The sequence below is a fragment of the Copidosoma floridanum genome, unplaced genomic scaffold (assembly GCF_036245765.1).
Source record: "Copidosoma floridanum isolate Cflo_tuat_1 unplaced genomic scaffold, Cflo_Japanese_pri ptg000019l, whole genome shotgun sequence".
Taxonomy (NCBI): Eukaryota; Metazoa; Arthropoda; class Insecta; order Hymenoptera; family Encyrtidae; genus Copidosoma; species Copidosoma floridanum.
This window is the reverse complement of record NW_028321896.1, coordinates 3,597,987-3,615,916: the sequence shown is the minus strand read 5'-3', so window position 1 is coordinate 3,615,916 and position 17,930 is coordinate 3,597,987. Positions and strand designations below refer to the sequence as shown.

The following is a 17,930-nucleotide window of genomic DNA, read 5'->3' as shown; positions in this document are numbered from 1 at the left end:
GAAATGAGAGTTTATCGTTAAAACTGGATTGCGTCGTGCGTGTGTGCAGTGGCATAAGAGAATTATTAACTATATAATATATAGATGAGGTTCACCGTTGTCTATGTAAATGAACGAATCTTTAATACCACACACTTCACAATCTTTCCATTACCGCCTTCGGCCCTCGGCATTCCGAGATCCGTTACCCGCTCTCGGTTTCATACTTTCATTCAATAATAATCGATTAATCATAATCACGAAAAAAAACCGTACAAACAATCGAATTAATGAAAACATAAGACTTTTTATCTGTATAATTAAAATGTGCTCTTAGAATTTTATTGTTAACTTTTTTATTAATTTTTTTTTTCGCAAATGCGAATTTATATAAAAGCCTCTCAAAGAGACAAGTAATTTCGGAGGCGTATTCTTTGTCACGTTTAAAGGATGCCTAATATATTATTTTTTTCCCGCTGGGAAAAATCGTGAAAACGCCACATGATCTCAAGAACGAATCGTTGACTTACATTACGAATAATGAACATTTTTTATCAATACGTATACTCTTAAGTGTACTTATACTTTGTATAACTGAATATTTCCTATTCACAATGAAGAAATGTAAAGGACTGCCGATAGCATTTAGTCATTATTTAAGTATAATAAAAAGAAGAAAAAAAAACTAAACTATGTTCGAAGGCACATATCTGATAATGACAAAAAAAAAACTTTTTCTATACGCTTTTAATTATCACAACTACACACTGCCCAGAAAAAAAAGTACGAAAACATGCATACCTTGCCCTAAGCAAAAAAATAACAAAAAAAGTTGATAAATAAATGTCGCGTCGAGAAAATAGGCGTTAATTAAAGTAATACTCGTTTACGAGAAATCGGGAAGTAATATCTGCGGGATGCCCAGTGCCGAACGCGATATCACCGCGTAGTTGGTAGGGATCGTAAAGGACCCAATGTTTTATCGTAGCCGTCGTTACACGGATGCTGTAATGTACAGAAACATAGATGAGAAAAAAAAATATAAATTATACATAAATATATATATATATATAAATATAAATACATATGTATATGTGCGCTGCCACTGAACACATCTCGTTAGTACAATTACCGTATAATAGTCTATACGTACAGTATACTCAATACACGTATTATTAATTATTATTATTAATAAATGATTGATTACGATATACGATTATTAATATATTATCAATAACATTTGTACTTTATCATTTTCAGTTTTGAACGAAATAAAAAATGCCTTCTTTTTAATATAAAATTGTGTGTGAATTTTTTTATTTTTCTTCATCGAACTTTTATCCTCTATCTTATTTCTAGAAGCACATTAACAAACTAATTGATAAATCAAGATTAAAAAAAAAAAAAATCATACCAACTGGTAACCTATTCGAGCGTAGCTTCCTTGATAACAGTCTTTCGAGTTTTTTTCTTCCTGATCTTTTTACGGTTTGCAGAATCGTCGTTTTCAGATTCGTCAAAGTTCACATTTTCGTTGGAAAGATTCAGCACTGCTTTGCTCTTGGGATTATTGAAAAAAAGCTTCCGCTTGAAATCCCTAAATCGCCATTCGACACAATCAGTCTTACACTTATAGGTACGCCAAAAAAAATGTCCCAACATTTATACTATTTTGTACGATACACTTACGAATTAGCGATAACATCGGACCATCCGGTGACGTACAGCGCGGACAGCAAAAATCCAATGGCGATGACGTAACATAGAATTGCCATGGGATATTTGTTGTGTAGTAACCACACGGCTGCTTCCTTGTACTCAAAGTGTACGAAAATCTGTTGGCAACGAAATGTAAAATACACGATAAGGTGCTGGTGTACCGGCGAAACGGCTTTTTGGGCAAAATTCATGCAAACCTTGTGGATCGTCTGCGTCAAAGATACATAAATACGAACGTCTATGGGGGCCCAAATGCAGGCTAACGAAAATTCTAGAATAAACGACGTCACCAGAAACTAAAAACAAAACGTATGCTTTACATTTAGCAGAACAATTCAATAAAACTTAACGAATTACGTGGAACCCGAAAATCATCGTACATCTTAATCGATACAATTCCATATTTACCTCGTACAAGCCCATCAACAGAGGACTTGGTTTACGAAATTTTGCCGGGTAGAAGTCGAGGTTAGATGTAATTGCGTACACTCCAACGGCGAAGATGAAAGACGTCATGGGCGGTCCGAAGGGGAAATTGTTGCCGTGCTCGTCCTCCAGAGCATCGGCAAAACACGTTTTGAACAAAGACTTGTTCATGCAGTGCAACAACAGCGCCCATATCGTGTAAATAAAATTTGTCATCTTCCTAACCGTAAATGTTTCAATCAGAGTTTCGTGCGTTTCTAACCATGATTACATGCATGGGTGATGGCAACTGTTACAGAGAGCCGTTTGAAGTTGATTGTGGAAATTAGGAAATAATTGAATCGATGTTAATGCATTTATATGAACGTCGGATACACTTTACTTCATTTCCTACTGCATTAGAACCCTATATACTTTAATATCTACTAATTTTAAGTAAGTATGTATCGGCAAATAGCTTTTACTCCAGCTTATTTCCACACCTGCCTTTTTACGCGTACTTCAATGATGGGCTTCAAATTTTTGTTGAATAAAGAGGTTTAAAAAATTTTCCTTACACAGATGTATGTATTTACAAAAATTTTATCACGATGCCAATTTACAAGGTTCAATATTTGTAAAATAAAAAAAATAAAAAAATACTATCACAAAAGTACGAGTTCTAGACAATTTGCGGGGCACAAAACAATTTTCATTTGACAAGTAGACATAAGCATAGACACTGATTCATCCTTTCAGTAGACGGTACACAAAGTAATCGGTAACTTCGGGATTTTTGAAAGTTATCCTTTTGTTTCTTTGTATGCGGCACTTGGTGTATTCCCTGAAAGTCAATGTTTATTATTCAAGAAACAAACAAAAAATTTAAGTTGGATCAAAAAACAGTTGGATTTTTCATGATTTTTTACTTAATACTTGGCCCAGAGATCGATCAAGAGCGAATCAAGGGTCTCGGTGGCGTCTAGCATCCACAGAAACGAGAGCACGGAAATACAAAAGGCCGTGTGCGTTGCTGCAATGTCCGTCCTCATGTACGAGGCCATCGTCATCAGCTGGGAATATTTGCCCAACTCCAACTGGGAATTCATCCATATCAACTGCAATAAGAGACAAAAATTAATGCTTCAACGTTGATGCTAATACTCGTGATACTTATACAATAGGTAATCTTCAAAATGAAATGTCCGAAAAAAAAAAATGGCTCACCGCTTTGCTGGACTCTTGCGTCAAACACCAAGTTAGGTGCATCAGCGGCACCCACACGATTCGCTTCACCAAATCCGTGACCAGAGCGGTAAACAGAATCTAAAACGTTGACATTTCAGATCCGGCAAAAGTATCGTAAGAAAGGAAGAAAAAAAAAAAGTATCACAAAAATACGTAGTTACCTCGTAGATGATGAGCAGCTGGATGGGCGGCTCCTTGAGCGATCTGGGCCACAGCCTATACTCGGCCAAGAGGCAGACCGTAGAAAAGACGAAGATGAGGGTGGCGTAAGACGGATTGAAGGGCGGGTCGCGAATAACTTCGAAGCACAGGCCGATCAGGCAAATGTCGCGCAGTTGAACGTACATGCCGGTCAGCACGACGATTATCCAGTGAAAATTTATGCACTCCATGTACTCTTTGATCGTGTCCATTTTCCGATCAATCTTTGACACTCCCGATCACTTGACGATAAACATCTTACGGGACGAAGGTACGAAAAGAAAGGCCGGTCGCGATTTTAGAGGTTAATTTTGTTTGCGCGTTTGTTGTTCCGTATACGTGACACACGCGCGCGAGCGAGAGAAACCAATCTGGTTATTATACTAGCCGTCTGTCGGATGATGATGCAGGTTACGCGTTACCCACGTTGGTCCCGCATCTTTTAGATTTTTCGACGCTGGTCTGAATTTTATTAATTTTCGCCATCCATTTTCGCTTCGCTATTGAAAATACTAGACAGGAAAACCGGGAAACGATTTACATACAGGACATTTCGCTTTGACACCGCCGTCCTTTACTATAGCGCGAGAAATCAATTGTTTCTCGTTGAGTTGTGCCAAGAGATTTTTCTCTTGCTCCAGTGCTGCGTTTTACCGATCTTTGTTAACAATTTTTTTTTTTTTTTTTTTGTCTTTTTTTTCAACTTTACATTTACGCTTAACGCCTCCTATGCCGAAAAATCACCAAACGAAAAGCTTAAAAATCAAACAGCTGTGGACTTTTATCACGTAAACTTGAACGCCATAAATCTCCCTGGTAGCCCTAAAACAGTGAGAAAACACTCGGTTGGGAGGGTATGTACATATGCATGGGCTGTAGCTCATCCGTTAAGGTGTTGGCGAGGGTGAACAGTGGATCCCCATGTATAATGCATTGCATTAACCGATGGAATTCTCGGGTTTTCGTGACGTCCGAGAGTAATACACGCTGTATAATCCAGTCGTTACGATTTTCTCTCTCACTACGAAAAACCCTCAAGCTCGCACAAGAGCAAAATCATCAAGTAATGTTAATGATGAATAAATGGTACTTCCAGAGTTTACAGAGTTTCTCTGGTAACACCTGGTGTAACTTTGGTGATTACGCGATTGAATAATATATGATACAGGGGTTAGATGAGATTAAATCATTGCCAAATGGCCTCTGCAAGCTCCTTTTATTCGCGCGACATCAGAGACATGCAGAGTGTATTCGTGTAGATTGAGGGGACGAGTTAGACCAAAGTGTCCACAAAGCACGGGCAAATCACTTGGGGAAATTGTCTGGACCCCCTCGCGATTGCCAGTGACAGGCGAGTTGGTACCAAAGCGATCCCTCATACGTGATTCTCCTGGCTTGTGTGCTAGTAAGTAGGTCAGTCCTCGCTACGAGGAAAAAAAAAGAAAACGGAAGCCTAGAAGAGACAGAGAGAGAGAGAGAGAGAGAGAGAGAGAGAGCACCGATTACCTTTGCTCTTCTGCTACCACCTACCTTTATACCAGGAGTCGTAGCCATGGCAACAGCGGCGACGTACGGAACGAATGGAGGATGAAGAGCCCCTAGCTTGTAGGAGATGTTTATAAGACTAATAGCTAATTGCTACGACACTGGTACGTTTTTGTCATATTGCTATGGATAATTAGTTTTATGTATTTTGATAAGTATATTGAACATCAAAATTAAACAGGTAATTTGTAAAATAAACATTTGCAAATACTAGAAAATAAAATTAGTACAGAATAAGGATGTATCGACATATATTACCATTCTAGGGTTTGTTTTTCAGATATATTACTGTATAACTACACTTTTGCATTTTTGTCTCAACTAATTTCTAAAACATTACATTAAAATGATTTATTTTATCTCGCAGAGGCTCTTTTGTGATTTAATGTTTCAGTAGCTGCAGGTGTGATGTAAATTTTTATTATTTTTTTTATGTACATGTCTAAAAGGAAAATGATAGAGTGGATTATGTTATAACTGACTGCAGCAGCAGAAATGAAGAAAAGAGGAGCACGAAATCGTGGAAGTGAGATGAAAAATCTGCTCGACCCAAGTTCCTTATCCTCTTTGGGAGGAAACGAAGAGAGCTTTCTCCCACGAGTACCCACCTATTTCGCCGTTTTATTCTTTTTTTTTTTTTTCAGCGAACCAAGCGCTGCTTGAATTATTTTACTTGGAGTGATCGCATAGCGTTACTCAAGGTGATTGACGGAAAAAATGATTTTCTTTCAATTTAAAAAAAAATTTAATAGTAAATTCTGTTGTTAAAGGTACTGTCTCTATTATAGTTAAATTTTAAAAGGCCCAAACATACCAATTCTAAGACGTTTAACTCTTTTTCGCATAAAAAGTGTCATATTGTCTCGGGGTTCTACCTAGTCAATAATTAACACTCAATGTAATATGTATTTACAATCGTGTGTGTACAAAAGTTTAAAGACTCTAGTAGTACTGTCTCTTGTAAATTAATAAATTAAATTTACATTTGTAATAATTAAAATGGTATAGCCACTGCAAGAGTAAGAGATGGAGCTAGCACATTGAGATTAGATCCATGTAGTGTATTGAAAAAATATAGTTGTGATGTACAAGAAAGGTCATATTAACACATGTATACATTGTAGCGCGAAAAAGTGATGGTGATACTATACAAGCGAAGTAGGAAAAATCAGTGCGGAATTCAAGACTGGTCTTTGTAATCGTACGTCTGGTAGAGCTGTAGTGAGAAAGTCTATTACTATTAACCACATACTTCTAAGGTGTCAATCAAGTGCTCTAATGTTTTAGTTAATCTCAACCTCGGTTATATACAAAACATGTACATCTCGAATCCTGACAGCCACCTTAAATAAAAATCCTTGGGTGAGAAAAAAAAATTCAATTACCCTTTCCGTATCGACTGTACGGATTTGACCTTTCGGCACTTGGCGCTTCTCATTCGCCTTTCACTACTCGATAGGATGTTCTTTGAGAATCAAAAAGATCTTGATTGCTGATTTTCCATGGGCACCTAGCCTCTTTGCCGTTACCGATCGTAAAGATAAAAAAAAAAAAAAAAAAAAAAAAAAAAAAAAAAAAAAAAAACTTAGCGTCTTCGATCGATGCACTTTTATCCGGACAAAGTTGTGTTCAACGACCATCAACTCGATTTTTCCTCCCTTAAAGCAGCAGCTTGAAAATTGCCCTCGTTAACTCGATCGAGCGTTTTCCTGCACCTACAAAGCGCGAACTCCGTTCATATAGATCTCGGATGGAGTTGCTAACGCGATTTTGCCTCGAGCGCACCCCCGCAAGCTCTGACTTTCTTTGCACGAGGCTCCTTCTTAATCAATTGAAAGCTCACGCTACTGTAATAGTTGAACAAAAGGCGTACGTAAGGACACGATCGTTAAAGGTGCTTTCCACGTTCTGACTAAGCCAATGGATCCTGCTGTGTGTGTGGGTGCGATGTAGTCTGGATAACAAGAGAAGGTGATACGTGGCTGGTGTCACGTACCAATATTCTAAATTATTTTAGCATTGATTCACGTTATTTCTTAAAGGGTTAACAACACCTGTCAGAGCTGATTTGTTTAAGTAATTTTTTATGGAAAAAAATTAATACTATTACGGTAAAACTGATTGTTTTGTACGTGCAACAATGAATTTTCGAGCTCACTTATTGCTAGTTGATTTTATTGTTTATCAAAAGCTTATTAACGTATCTGCGATGCTTAGAAAATTTACAGGATATTCTTGGATTGACAGCAAATCAAGTTAATAATTGATGGTTGAAAAAAAAAATCATTGTTACGATGCGAAAATTTAAAGCTCTGACTGATGCATGATGTAAAGTATATCATAATGAGGATTCAAAGCGAAATTTAATCAAACGAGAGCAAACACCAAAAAAGTAGTAAACTCATGCTTGACCATTTACGCAATGTGTAAACGTAAAATTAACTAATTTGCTGAAGCATTACGCGAGCTTTCGTCCATATTTTAAGTACGTACATGCATCGTGTACTGTGCAATTTGAGTCTGACAAGCGTTAGTTTTGATAACAATAACAACAGCATACGATGTAGGGACAGAGGGAGAGAAAGAGAGAGAGTGACGCTTCGGTCGGGGTGGGGTGCTAGCATAAATCCGCGGCACAAGCACGTCCATCCTGCCACTGACTCGCGAACCTTCGTGTACGCACGGTCGCCCGCAAGCTTTTGTTTTTGCTTCGCACTTTTTGGGTAAGCCCAATTTTCGCTTTGTATCTTTTGGTGTGCTATTTATCGAGCGTGTGAGTTGCATTTTGGCTCACGGCTTTGTATAGTGCAATCGAGTCTCGACTCTGGCAGTTCATCGCGCACAGTGTTATTATTCACTCTACGGGATTCCGGTTGGGACTGTTTTGAGCAAAGTAAGTGAATCTATTTGCTAAAGTATATTTCATAAAGTGGTAATCAAATTTTATTATTATTATTATTTTTTTTTTCTCTGTTGCTGTTCTCTGCTTGCAAAAGCATGGTTAGATGGGATGCGGTTCAGGTTACGTTTAGGGCCGACTGTTTTAAAATCTTTAAACAAATTGAAAAATTGCAACAAAAAATGGATTTGTCTGCAACTTAAAAGTGAATCACGTAACGTAGTGCGACGATTATTATTACAACTTGTTTTTTCTTTCGTGAATCATTTGTTCGGTGCAAAAGAGAACCTTTTAAAAATCCGGTGCAAGAGGGTTGCTTTTCAAAAATCCAGGCATAAGATAAAACGAAAAACAGCTTGAGGTAGTCTTAATTGGTTAAAATTCGAAGAAGAAAACAATTTTTGTCTTGCGGTTTTAAGTCTCTTTTTACGTCAAATCGAAGAAACACGATTGGCGGTAAAACTGTATGATGCACATTACAATTAAATACTATTGAACTGCGATTATCAGCTGCAACACGTGAACCACCCAGTCGATTCTAGTGTTACAGGATTCATATTTCAACTGTAAGACCTGAAAATGTATTATTTTATTCACTGCACGCCTCGACGAGGAAAAAGCGCGAGAAAGGAAAAAAACAAAAAGAAACGCTACCGGTGCTCGCGTGCCAGTTACAAGTGAACTTGAACGCTCTACTTGCTGTTGAGCAATCGCTGATCGGTATCCTTGATCGATTCGTGGCAGTTAGCATTAGTGAAAGTATTGTAAAAAAACAACAACAAAAACTGGTAGCAAAAAAGTTAACCATCCAAGAAAATGCTGCAAGCTCCCATCGTACTTGCGTACGTGCGACAGCGAATCATCTACGCGAGCCAAAAGTTTCGGTTATGAATTATTCGACAGATTGATATTTACTTATAATTATTGATTACTTAAATTATTATGTTATACACTTGAGATCAGCCACTTTATCGAAAGCTTGCGTTAATATGTGCCAATATTGAGCCTGTCGCTTACCATGTAATCCACATTAACCACTTGATAAATTGCACATTTAATATCTATGTATGTATGAGATTCATGCAGTTTATTCAGAGTTTATGGTGGCCTTTTGTGGTCGCCAAGCGGATTCGCTAGTATCATTAATGTCAATAAAAAAATCTGTATCACCAGAGGAATTTTTATAGCTTTACTTTTTTGACATTATATCATATGGATTTACGTATAATTGATAGTATGAACCGTGCATGACTCATCATATTTGTAATAAACCGTATTTATAAAGAATTTCACAACTAAATTGCATTAGAATAATTAAAAATTCATGAGATACAATCATTTGAAAACATAACGTAAGCTGTTATTTTTTTTTCTTTAAATACCTCAAGCTATTTAAAAACGAAGTTTATTTACTTTATGCGCGACTTATTCATTTTATGCATAAAATTACACATATTACAAATTAATTTCATCCGTTTCGCTTCGTGCACCTGTCCTACTTTCGACTTTTATTACTTATCATTCTACGTGAGAAAAATCTTATTTCACTCTGTAAAGTAGTCAATGAATGAACAAGAAAAAATGCAACCCCATTCTTATCGTAACACCCAAGTTACAGAATGTATGGAATTCACAAATGACGTAATACCGAATAAAACACACCCTCTTACTAATCGAATCCACTATTCACGTGCTGAAAATAAATTCAAAAGCTGCATAATGTTCGAGTGTCATAGGGAAAACTCGGTGACTCGTCAATTTTTTTACTACATCTGTCAACATCAGTAAAAATCCTTATTGCTTCATTGCTTAATTTGCGCGGTATTATTTATAATCATGACTTGTTGAGCAAAAATATCGAGTTTTGGCTGCTGAAGTGCTAATTTGGGTATCACTTTTTTAATCTCATTAGACGTAATCCTTTTATCTTATCTTGTAAAACCCTTTTATTGTCTACGTTTGTTCCGGTGATTTGACGTATCGATGTTAAACTGCATCGATATAGTCTAGTAAACCGAATCAATAAAATTTTACCGATTCCCGGTGAAAATCCACCGATTAAAATCGATAAGTTAAGGTCACTTGATAAGTTAATAGACAACTGAAAAAGTGGTAATTAGTAGATGCTTCTTGCTGTTATCACTGGTATTATAATATTAAAAGCTAAGAAATTTTTTACAAATTTGGTTTTCTAGAAGGAAAGAGAAAGATATCTAAATTGAGAACTTCCTTGACGTCGATGTATGTACACATCAGATATCAAAGGAATACAGATATAGAACTTTTATTACATTTTTACGGGTGACAGGTGACGACATAATTAATGAAAAATATAACTGATCACATACACGAATCATCAAAGAAAACAATTAGAATAACGGCAAAAGCGTAGTGGTCATTCACTACCATTTATCAATGATACTCCTGGTATACGTTTTGTTATGAATTGAAAGTAATGTTTATCATTCTTAACCTTTTGATCCTGACCTCAAAAACATTCATTCATATTTAGAGGTGAGCAGGTTGAAATTCCACTCTCTAAATACCCAATAATCCCACACTATTTGGTTTCCGTAAACAAATCAACGTTCGAAGGTGAGTAACAGGCCAGAAACCCTAATAGATTGACTGTATTTTTCAAATTATATAATTTTACAATTCTACCAAATATATTAAGTACGATCAAATTAATTGGTCTCTTATTATTCGGTGGTTCTAATTAGAATCATACAAAAGATGACTTAGAGAATTTTATAGCTTTCATGCTCGTGTACTAGAACATTCTAACAAGAGACTCGGAACGGATATGACATTATTTTTCAAACTGAGTTCATATTATTTTGGAATAGAAATGAGCATCCTATAAATATAAGGCATTGAACTATAATTCATGGCCATAATATACGCTCGCCACTATGACTTGATGTACTTTTGTCAAGGAAAATATTTTCCCGTACACCACGATCACTTTCAGTGTTGCATTTATCCGCTCATGAAACTTATATGTTTACGACCTTTTAAATCTTAGCTGGAGTTTTTAAAATGATTGATAGCCTCTTAATGATTGGATTATAATGTCGCGCACGTCATATTCATAACAAATACTAAGACTATTATAAATCATCAGACTTCGCATGGCGCGTCAGTCAAAATATTTATCGAACTTATTTTCGCGATTAAGTTCCTCGTCTTCCAAATAAGAATCAATAAAATGTGTCGTAAATGTAGGAACACAATCAATGTTTTACTCGAGCGATCGCTATCACATTGATCGTTAGTTTCTCGTGAATCGTAACTATAACCCATTGCTCCAACTGTTTCAGGTAAAATATGGATCCAAACGGTTTTAAGGAGTTTTCCAAGGCGATGACGGACTACATCGTGGAGTACCTGGAAAACATAAGAGACAGGCAAGTGTGTCGCATCTCCCGTACAATAAACTTACCGTATTATAGTAATACATACACACGCATCCGCTAATGATGCGAGCATTTTGGATCAAGGCAAATGTTGTTAAATGCAGGTATAGGTACGTGCTGGCTGTGGCATATTTCTTTACGCCCAGACGACGGTGCGAGTATTTGAAGGTGAAACTGCTCGAGAGAAAGGAAAAATCAGCCTTGGCAGTACACGCGATATCGCGCGGATTTACGTGCACGAGTGAAAGAGAGCGCGTAATCCACCTGTCATAAGCTAGTCTGTTATAAACTTTTCCTGTTTGAGTCTTGCGCATAATTATATTGTATACCTACGCGCAAGTCGATAATGAGAGATCGAGTATCAAGATCCGTGAAAAGACTTACGCCTTTTTCTTTTCATTCCACGAAATCAAAAGGGATGATAAAGTATGGAGTGTCAATAAAACGGTGATTAGAGAATTCATACGAACGTTGTCCCGATTGATAATACCACACCTGATCTGATTAAAATTCAAAGTTGATGCATGGATTACCTCATGTGTCATTGATCGATGTTGTCATGAAAACTATCCAACACGTGATGTTTATTTCCACATGAATACGATATCCTTAGTTAATTACATTGATTTTTTACAACCACCAATCAGCATAAATATCTATTGATTGGATGCGTGGGCACAGTAACTGCAGTGTTAAATTTCTTACGTGAACTATTTGTTTTCTATTAATTAACTATATGATTCACTATACACGATATTCATATGGTTGTTCTTACTTCAGGAGGGTACTACCGACTGTTCAGCCAGGCTACATGAAGCCCTTGCTTCCTAAGGAGGCGCCACAAAAGCCTGAGAATTGGCAGGACGTCATGAACGACGTGGAAAGAGTAATAATGCCCGGAGTAAGTGACCCAATTAATTACATCATATTTATTTGCAATGGCTAGATTAACCCTTGAATTGTATATAATTCGTGAAATTTAGGTAACCCACTGGCACAGTCCCAAGTTTCATGCGTACTTTCCGACTGCCCAGTCTTATCCGGCTATCGTTGCTGACATGCTAAGTGGCGCGATTGCTTGCATCGGCTTTACATGGGCAAGTCTTTCAACATTGAATGTTTAAAATAAAATACTCTTAGAGACTATAGCTCATCTATTATTGATTCATGTACGCTAGATCGCCAGCCCCGCTTGCACGGAACTTGAAGTGATAATGCTTGATTGGCTAGGAAAAATGATTGATTTACCAAAGGAGTTCTTGGCTTGTAGCGGTGGCAAAGCAGGAGGTGTGATTCAGGTAAATTGACAACATACGTCTATATGTAATTAATACAGTTTACGAAACAAAAAACTGGATAATTTATTTTTAAACAACAGCTTTTAAAAACCAATCAATATATTTAAAAACATTTAAATAGAATCTTAGCCATTAATTTATAACATCAAAAACTAATTTGTAAATAAAATTTTGAAATTTATGTTTAGTGGTGAGAAAAATCATTAAAAAAAAAAAAAAAGTTGTACTCCAAAACGTTTATTTTTTCTACAAGTTACTAATAATTTTATTTACATAACCATGTAAAAAAAGTAACTAACATTTAAAACATCTTCTGTATTACAGTTCTATCGAAATATCTTCTTAATACGAGTAGTTTCACACAAAAAAAAACATCTAATCAGTCCTATTTTATGGCCATTTAAAGTTTTTTAATACTAATTTAAATCATATTTATCAGGGAACAGCTAGCGAGGCTACGTTGGTTGCACTTCTAGGTGCCAAAGCTAAGAAGATTCAGCAGGTGAAAGAACAACATCCAGACTGGAAAAATCACGAGATTGTTGGAAAACTCGTTGCGTACGGTTCAGGTAAGTCAAAATCAATAAACTACACCCCCCATTAAAAAAGTAACAAGAAAATTAAAAATCTGTTACTACCTCAACACAATCAAATCAAATCCTTCTAAAAATAAAAAAAAAAAAAACAAAAGCCACACCTTTAGCACAATTATTGTCGACGAAAATCTAGTCACGAACAAACAAGCACACACGGGGGCAAAAGTTGGATGAATGGAACGAGTAAAGGGAGGAATAGCGCTTGCTGGATGGTGGACGGGTATACTGGGAGTTGCTGCAACAGCAGAGCAGTGGTAGTGACGGTGTAGGTGTATAAATGTATGACGTTGAGGCACTTCATCAAGCAGCACTTTATCGTCATGGCAACGCGTAATCACTGCCAGAGTTACTCGCGCAGACCGACCAGTTTCCCCTTCCTCTTATTCCCCACCCCTTCTTCCACTTACCATCGCGTATACCATACCAGGCTTCACTTGAATCGGAAAAGTTGTTTTCTCACGCTTATATATGTGTATATATAATACGCAGCTCTGTCTGATTTCCATCGAGTCTACTTTATCTCTTTTTCTCCTCTTCAGACGGTACAATCACGTCGTGTCTCTTTTACTTAATTTTTTGATAAAAAACTGATGAATGGCAGCCACTCACCTTTGTTTCCTGATGCCTCCCTTTTATTCTACTCCCCTTTGACTCTCAATACCATTCATCGTCTCTCGAAGTGCACGGCCTTTGAGGATCCACTTTATTCTTTCCATTCTTCTTCCGTCACCTAATCCCTTAAGAACTTTGACTTAACGTCCAAGATAACGTCAAATGCCTTTCGTGATATGAAAGATTGCCATCCAGTAGTCTATCGTATAATATTATCTTACTGAGTTTTATGATGAAAAAAAAAAGAAGCAGTCATGGCTTACAGTTGGCCAGACTGCACGTCATAACCAGATCGTGAATACGGGGATCCCCGAAGTATCGTGGGATTCTACATGTCTCTGCCAAAATATTTTCAACGTATTTTGATTACGTGAGTCCAAACATTAAGACTACAATGACAGAAAATTGGTAAAAAAAATTTTAATACCCGAAACCGTGAAAAATTTTGATGGGGTGGGGAAAAAGCAAAAAAGTAGTCTAAGGAAAAACGGTATAATGGTATAGAGGCTAGTGAAACCATTAAATTAGTCATGAATGCGTGAAATGAAGGAGTAAACATAAATCGATTTTTACACAAAAATGTGATTCCAGTTCAAGCTCATAGTTCCGTTGAACGAGCCGGCCTTTTGAGTGGTGTACAGTTTAGATTACTTGAAACTAACGAGAAGCACCAACTTTGCGGAGAAACCCTCGAGGAGGCAATCAAGGCGGACAAAGAAAAGGGCTTCGTCCCGTTCTACGTGAGTAATCGATTGCTTCAAAAACGCCCCGAATCATGGAAAAATAAAAGGCGTATTCGAGTAAAACGATTGACGCTTGTACACGTTGTTGACAGGTCGTTGCGACACTGGGCACAACCAGCTCCTGTACCTTTGATCGTCTGGACGAAATGGGACCTATTTGCAATAGGGAAGAGATTTGGCTGCACGTCGACGCTGCCTATGCTGGTATGTTTTATTTTCTCCGATACTACTACCAAAAAGAACCCGATTGAATTATCGCTTGTGCAGGATCTGCTTTCATTTGTCCGGAATTTCGTCACCTGCTGAAGGGCATCGAACGAGCCGACTCTTTCAACTTCAACCCCCACAAGTGGATGCTGGTGAATTTTGATTGTTCACCGATGTGGCTCAAGGACCCCACATACTTGGTTAATGCGTTCAATGTCGATCCAGTGTATCTCAAACACGACATGCAAGGATCTGCACCAGATTACAGGGTATAACGCTCGTGTGATTTTGTTTTCTTCTTATTTGCCAAAAAATTATTTGCATCAATGATATCATATTTCAGCACTGGCAAATTCCACTGGGTCGAAGGTTCAGGTCGCTCAAGTTGTGGTTCGTTCTTCGGCTGTACGGAATCGAAGGTCTGCAAAAACACATAAGAAACCACGTGGCTCTTGCCCACCAGTTCGAATCGCTCGTACTGTCAGACTCCCGGTTTGAGGTCGTCGAAGATGTCGTACTTGGTCTTGTTTGCTTCAGATTGAAGGTAACAAAAAAAAACTTTTGTACGCCTTTGTTTTTTTTCCTATTACCGTAATGGAGTCACGACAAGCCAATTGTATGAATCATCAGGGCTCGAATGAAATAAACGATAACCTTCTGAAGCGAATAAACGGAGCCGGCAACATTCACTTGGTACCGTCGAAAATCAAGGACAATTTTTTCCTACGCCTGGCCATCTGTTCGCGCTACACCGAGTCCCGGGACATTCAGTACTCTTGGAACGAAGTTAAACGTTGCGCCGACGAAGTGATCGAGGAACAATCGCTCTCAAAGTGATGGCGCGCCCGAATAACCCGTACCTACAAGGCTTTCTCGCCCGTCACCTGCAACCAGTCCTGAAGCCCATCGATGTAACAAAAACCTGATGCCGCATTGTCTAGGATTATATATTATCTTTGCTGTTGTTGCTGATTGTGATCTCATGTTGTCTTAAATATCGTGTAGATGTATATATATGTCCCTCATCTCAACTTTATAAAATTGCGAGTATAGTATTTACGCCTGGCTTGTCTTGATACGTCGTATACATCTTTCTTAGTTATGTCTCTCTCGTGCGATATATTAGGATTTTTTTCTGACAGAAATGATTAGTACATAAATATGACAATGCAGTTTAGTAAGTACCTGCAAATTACAAATTACAGATTCGTAATGCATATCAGTGGAAGATACTTTATTATCTCCGGCCGTCGATGGACCGTCTTACCTAACTCGACTGTTTCTACTTAATTGAAATTTATTATATCCGACCGTCGATCGCCTGTCTTACCTAACTTGACTGTTTCTACTTAATTAAAAGCTATTATGTCCGACTGTCGATATGGTCCGTCTTACCTAACTCGACTGTTTTTACTTAGTTAAGCAAACGATGGCATTTTGACAATCAGATCGATTGCATTTATCGCAACAGTCGGTATGTAACATTTGACGTATACTATGTTATTTTTATACCGTGTTTACCGAAGTGCGATCCGTACAGTTTTCGTCACTTTTAGCCAGGACGTACAAGACAGGTTTACTACCGTGTATCAAAAGTGTAACTACAGCGTGAAAAATAAAATTACATGAAAAATCTGTTGATAGTCGCCACAGGTGCATTTTGTTGTTAACAATATAACAGCTTGGTGAATAATACGTAAAATAAAAATCATCATTATTATTCGAGTTTACTGATAGAAGCACACCTTTATGGTCTTTTATATATTTCTTGTTCTATTCTTATTTAAAAAATATTTGTTCATTTGAAAAATGTACATAAACGTTACTAAGTGAGACTTTGAAAATGCCATGATGTGGTCATTTGTAAAAAGATGTCGTTAATTTTAGTGAAATGCTAATGTTCTTTTATGTATATTGTTGTGGCTTCTATTCTCTGAAATGTAAATGTATCACTTGTTAAAAATTCGCCAAAATGATGTTAATCATATTTAAGATTCTAATCGTATGATATACAAACATCACATCTTTAACATGATGTTTAATGTAAGTGAAAACGTTATTCTTTATAATACTTTATTGTTTATAAATATTATGAACTAAGTGTACTAACGGCTCGAGTCCCAAGCTTATGTTGTATAATGAAGCAATTATTGCTAAGATTTTGGAAACTATGTATTTTCTCATTGATGAATGAGTACAGGGCTAATAATATAAAAAAGGTTTCTTTAGCCTAAAAAATTTGCTGCAGTTGGGACAATAATAGAATTAAAAGTTAGAAAAGTAATAAGTCATGTGTATATACTGACTACGCGGGCACTTAACGACCAAGTATTATCGACGGGACCAATGGAAGTACATAATTTAAGAAATGTACCACTCGAGATTATCCATAGTTTTGTTGCAAAAACTGTTGTAAATCAATTATGAAATAATTTTTTTATTACTTGATAATTGAACTTGTTACCCTTAACTGATAATTAGTTTTCCTTATTACTAGTACTATTTTTTTTAATCTTTCCTATTGATTTAGCTTTAGAATTATTAATCTTATAAAATATTAATTCAAAGATGAATAATTAATATAGGAGCATAATTTTTGAATGAACATTGAAAGTATCTAGAATTGTAAAGGTTGTTGGGGATGTGTGAGGGATGTTTATTGCTTGTAACTAACAAAACTTACGAACGACTCAAAAATCTGATTCATGACACAACACAAGAATAATATTTTATTTTCAAATAATTCAGTATTTCTATTTAAATAAGTCTATATACTTACTTTTGAAGACTATTATAAAAATGAACCCCTGTTTTTTTTTCTCGTAAAAAAACTGACCAAGTTAAAGCATCTTAAAAATTTCTTATCCGTAACTGGGATATACATATGACCCGATACATAATAGGTTATGCAAGCAAATCGACGAACAAGATAAATAAAACAAGCAAGTTAAGAAATTGTTGTAATAATACGTTAATCCAAGTTAAAAATTGACTAGTGTCATTGAAGCGTTCAACCGTACGAAAAAATGTATGTCAAAGTTATAATAAATCACGAAATT

General features: G+C 36.7%; 3 protein-coding genes across 3 annotated transcripts; 1 reads left to right on the top strand and 2 right to left on the bottom strand.

Moving 5' to 3' along the window:
* Positions 1-1,404: 1,404 nt before the first annotated feature.
* LOC106636876 (uncharacterized) lies at positions 1,405-2,340 on the bottom strand. The gene is made up of 4 exons (XM_014349423.2): positions 2,107-2,340; positions 1,896-1,994; positions 1,669-1,814; positions 1,405-1,576 (listed from the first exon to the last, which is right to left on the bottom strand). The coding sequence occupies exons 1-4, from the start codon at positions 2,338-2,340 to the stop codon at positions 1,405-1,407; spliced, it is 651 nt and encodes a 216-aa protein (XP_014204909.1).
* A 692-nt stretch (positions 2,341-3,032) lies between these two features.
* Positions 3,033-3,764, bottom strand: LOC106636956 (uncharacterized). The gene is made up of 3 exons (XM_014349521.2): positions 3,513-3,764; positions 3,331-3,429; positions 3,033-3,221 (listed from the first exon to the last, which is right to left on the bottom strand). The coding sequence occupies exons 1-3, from the start codon at positions 3,762-3,764 to the stop codon at positions 3,033-3,035; spliced, it is 540 nt and encodes a 179-aa protein (XP_014205007.1).
* A 4,001-nt stretch (positions 3,765-7,765) lies between these two features.
* On the top strand, positions 7,766-17,909 carry Ddc (aromatic-L-amino-acid decarboxylase). The gene is made up of 11 exons (XM_014349468.2): positions 7,766-7,990; positions 11,320-11,406; positions 12,196-12,316; positions 12,399-12,512; positions 12,594-12,713; positions 13,153-13,282; positions 14,513-14,661; positions 14,757-14,868; positions 14,932-15,140; positions 15,215-15,415; positions 15,502-17,909. The coding sequence occupies exons 2-11, from the start codon at positions 11,327-11,329 to the stop codon at positions 15,706-15,708; spliced, it is 1,443 nt and encodes a 480-aa protein (XP_014204954.2). The 5' UTR covers positions 7,766-7,990; positions 11,320-11,326; the 3' UTR covers positions 15,709-17,909.
* Positions 17,910-17,930: the final 21 nt, after the last annotated feature.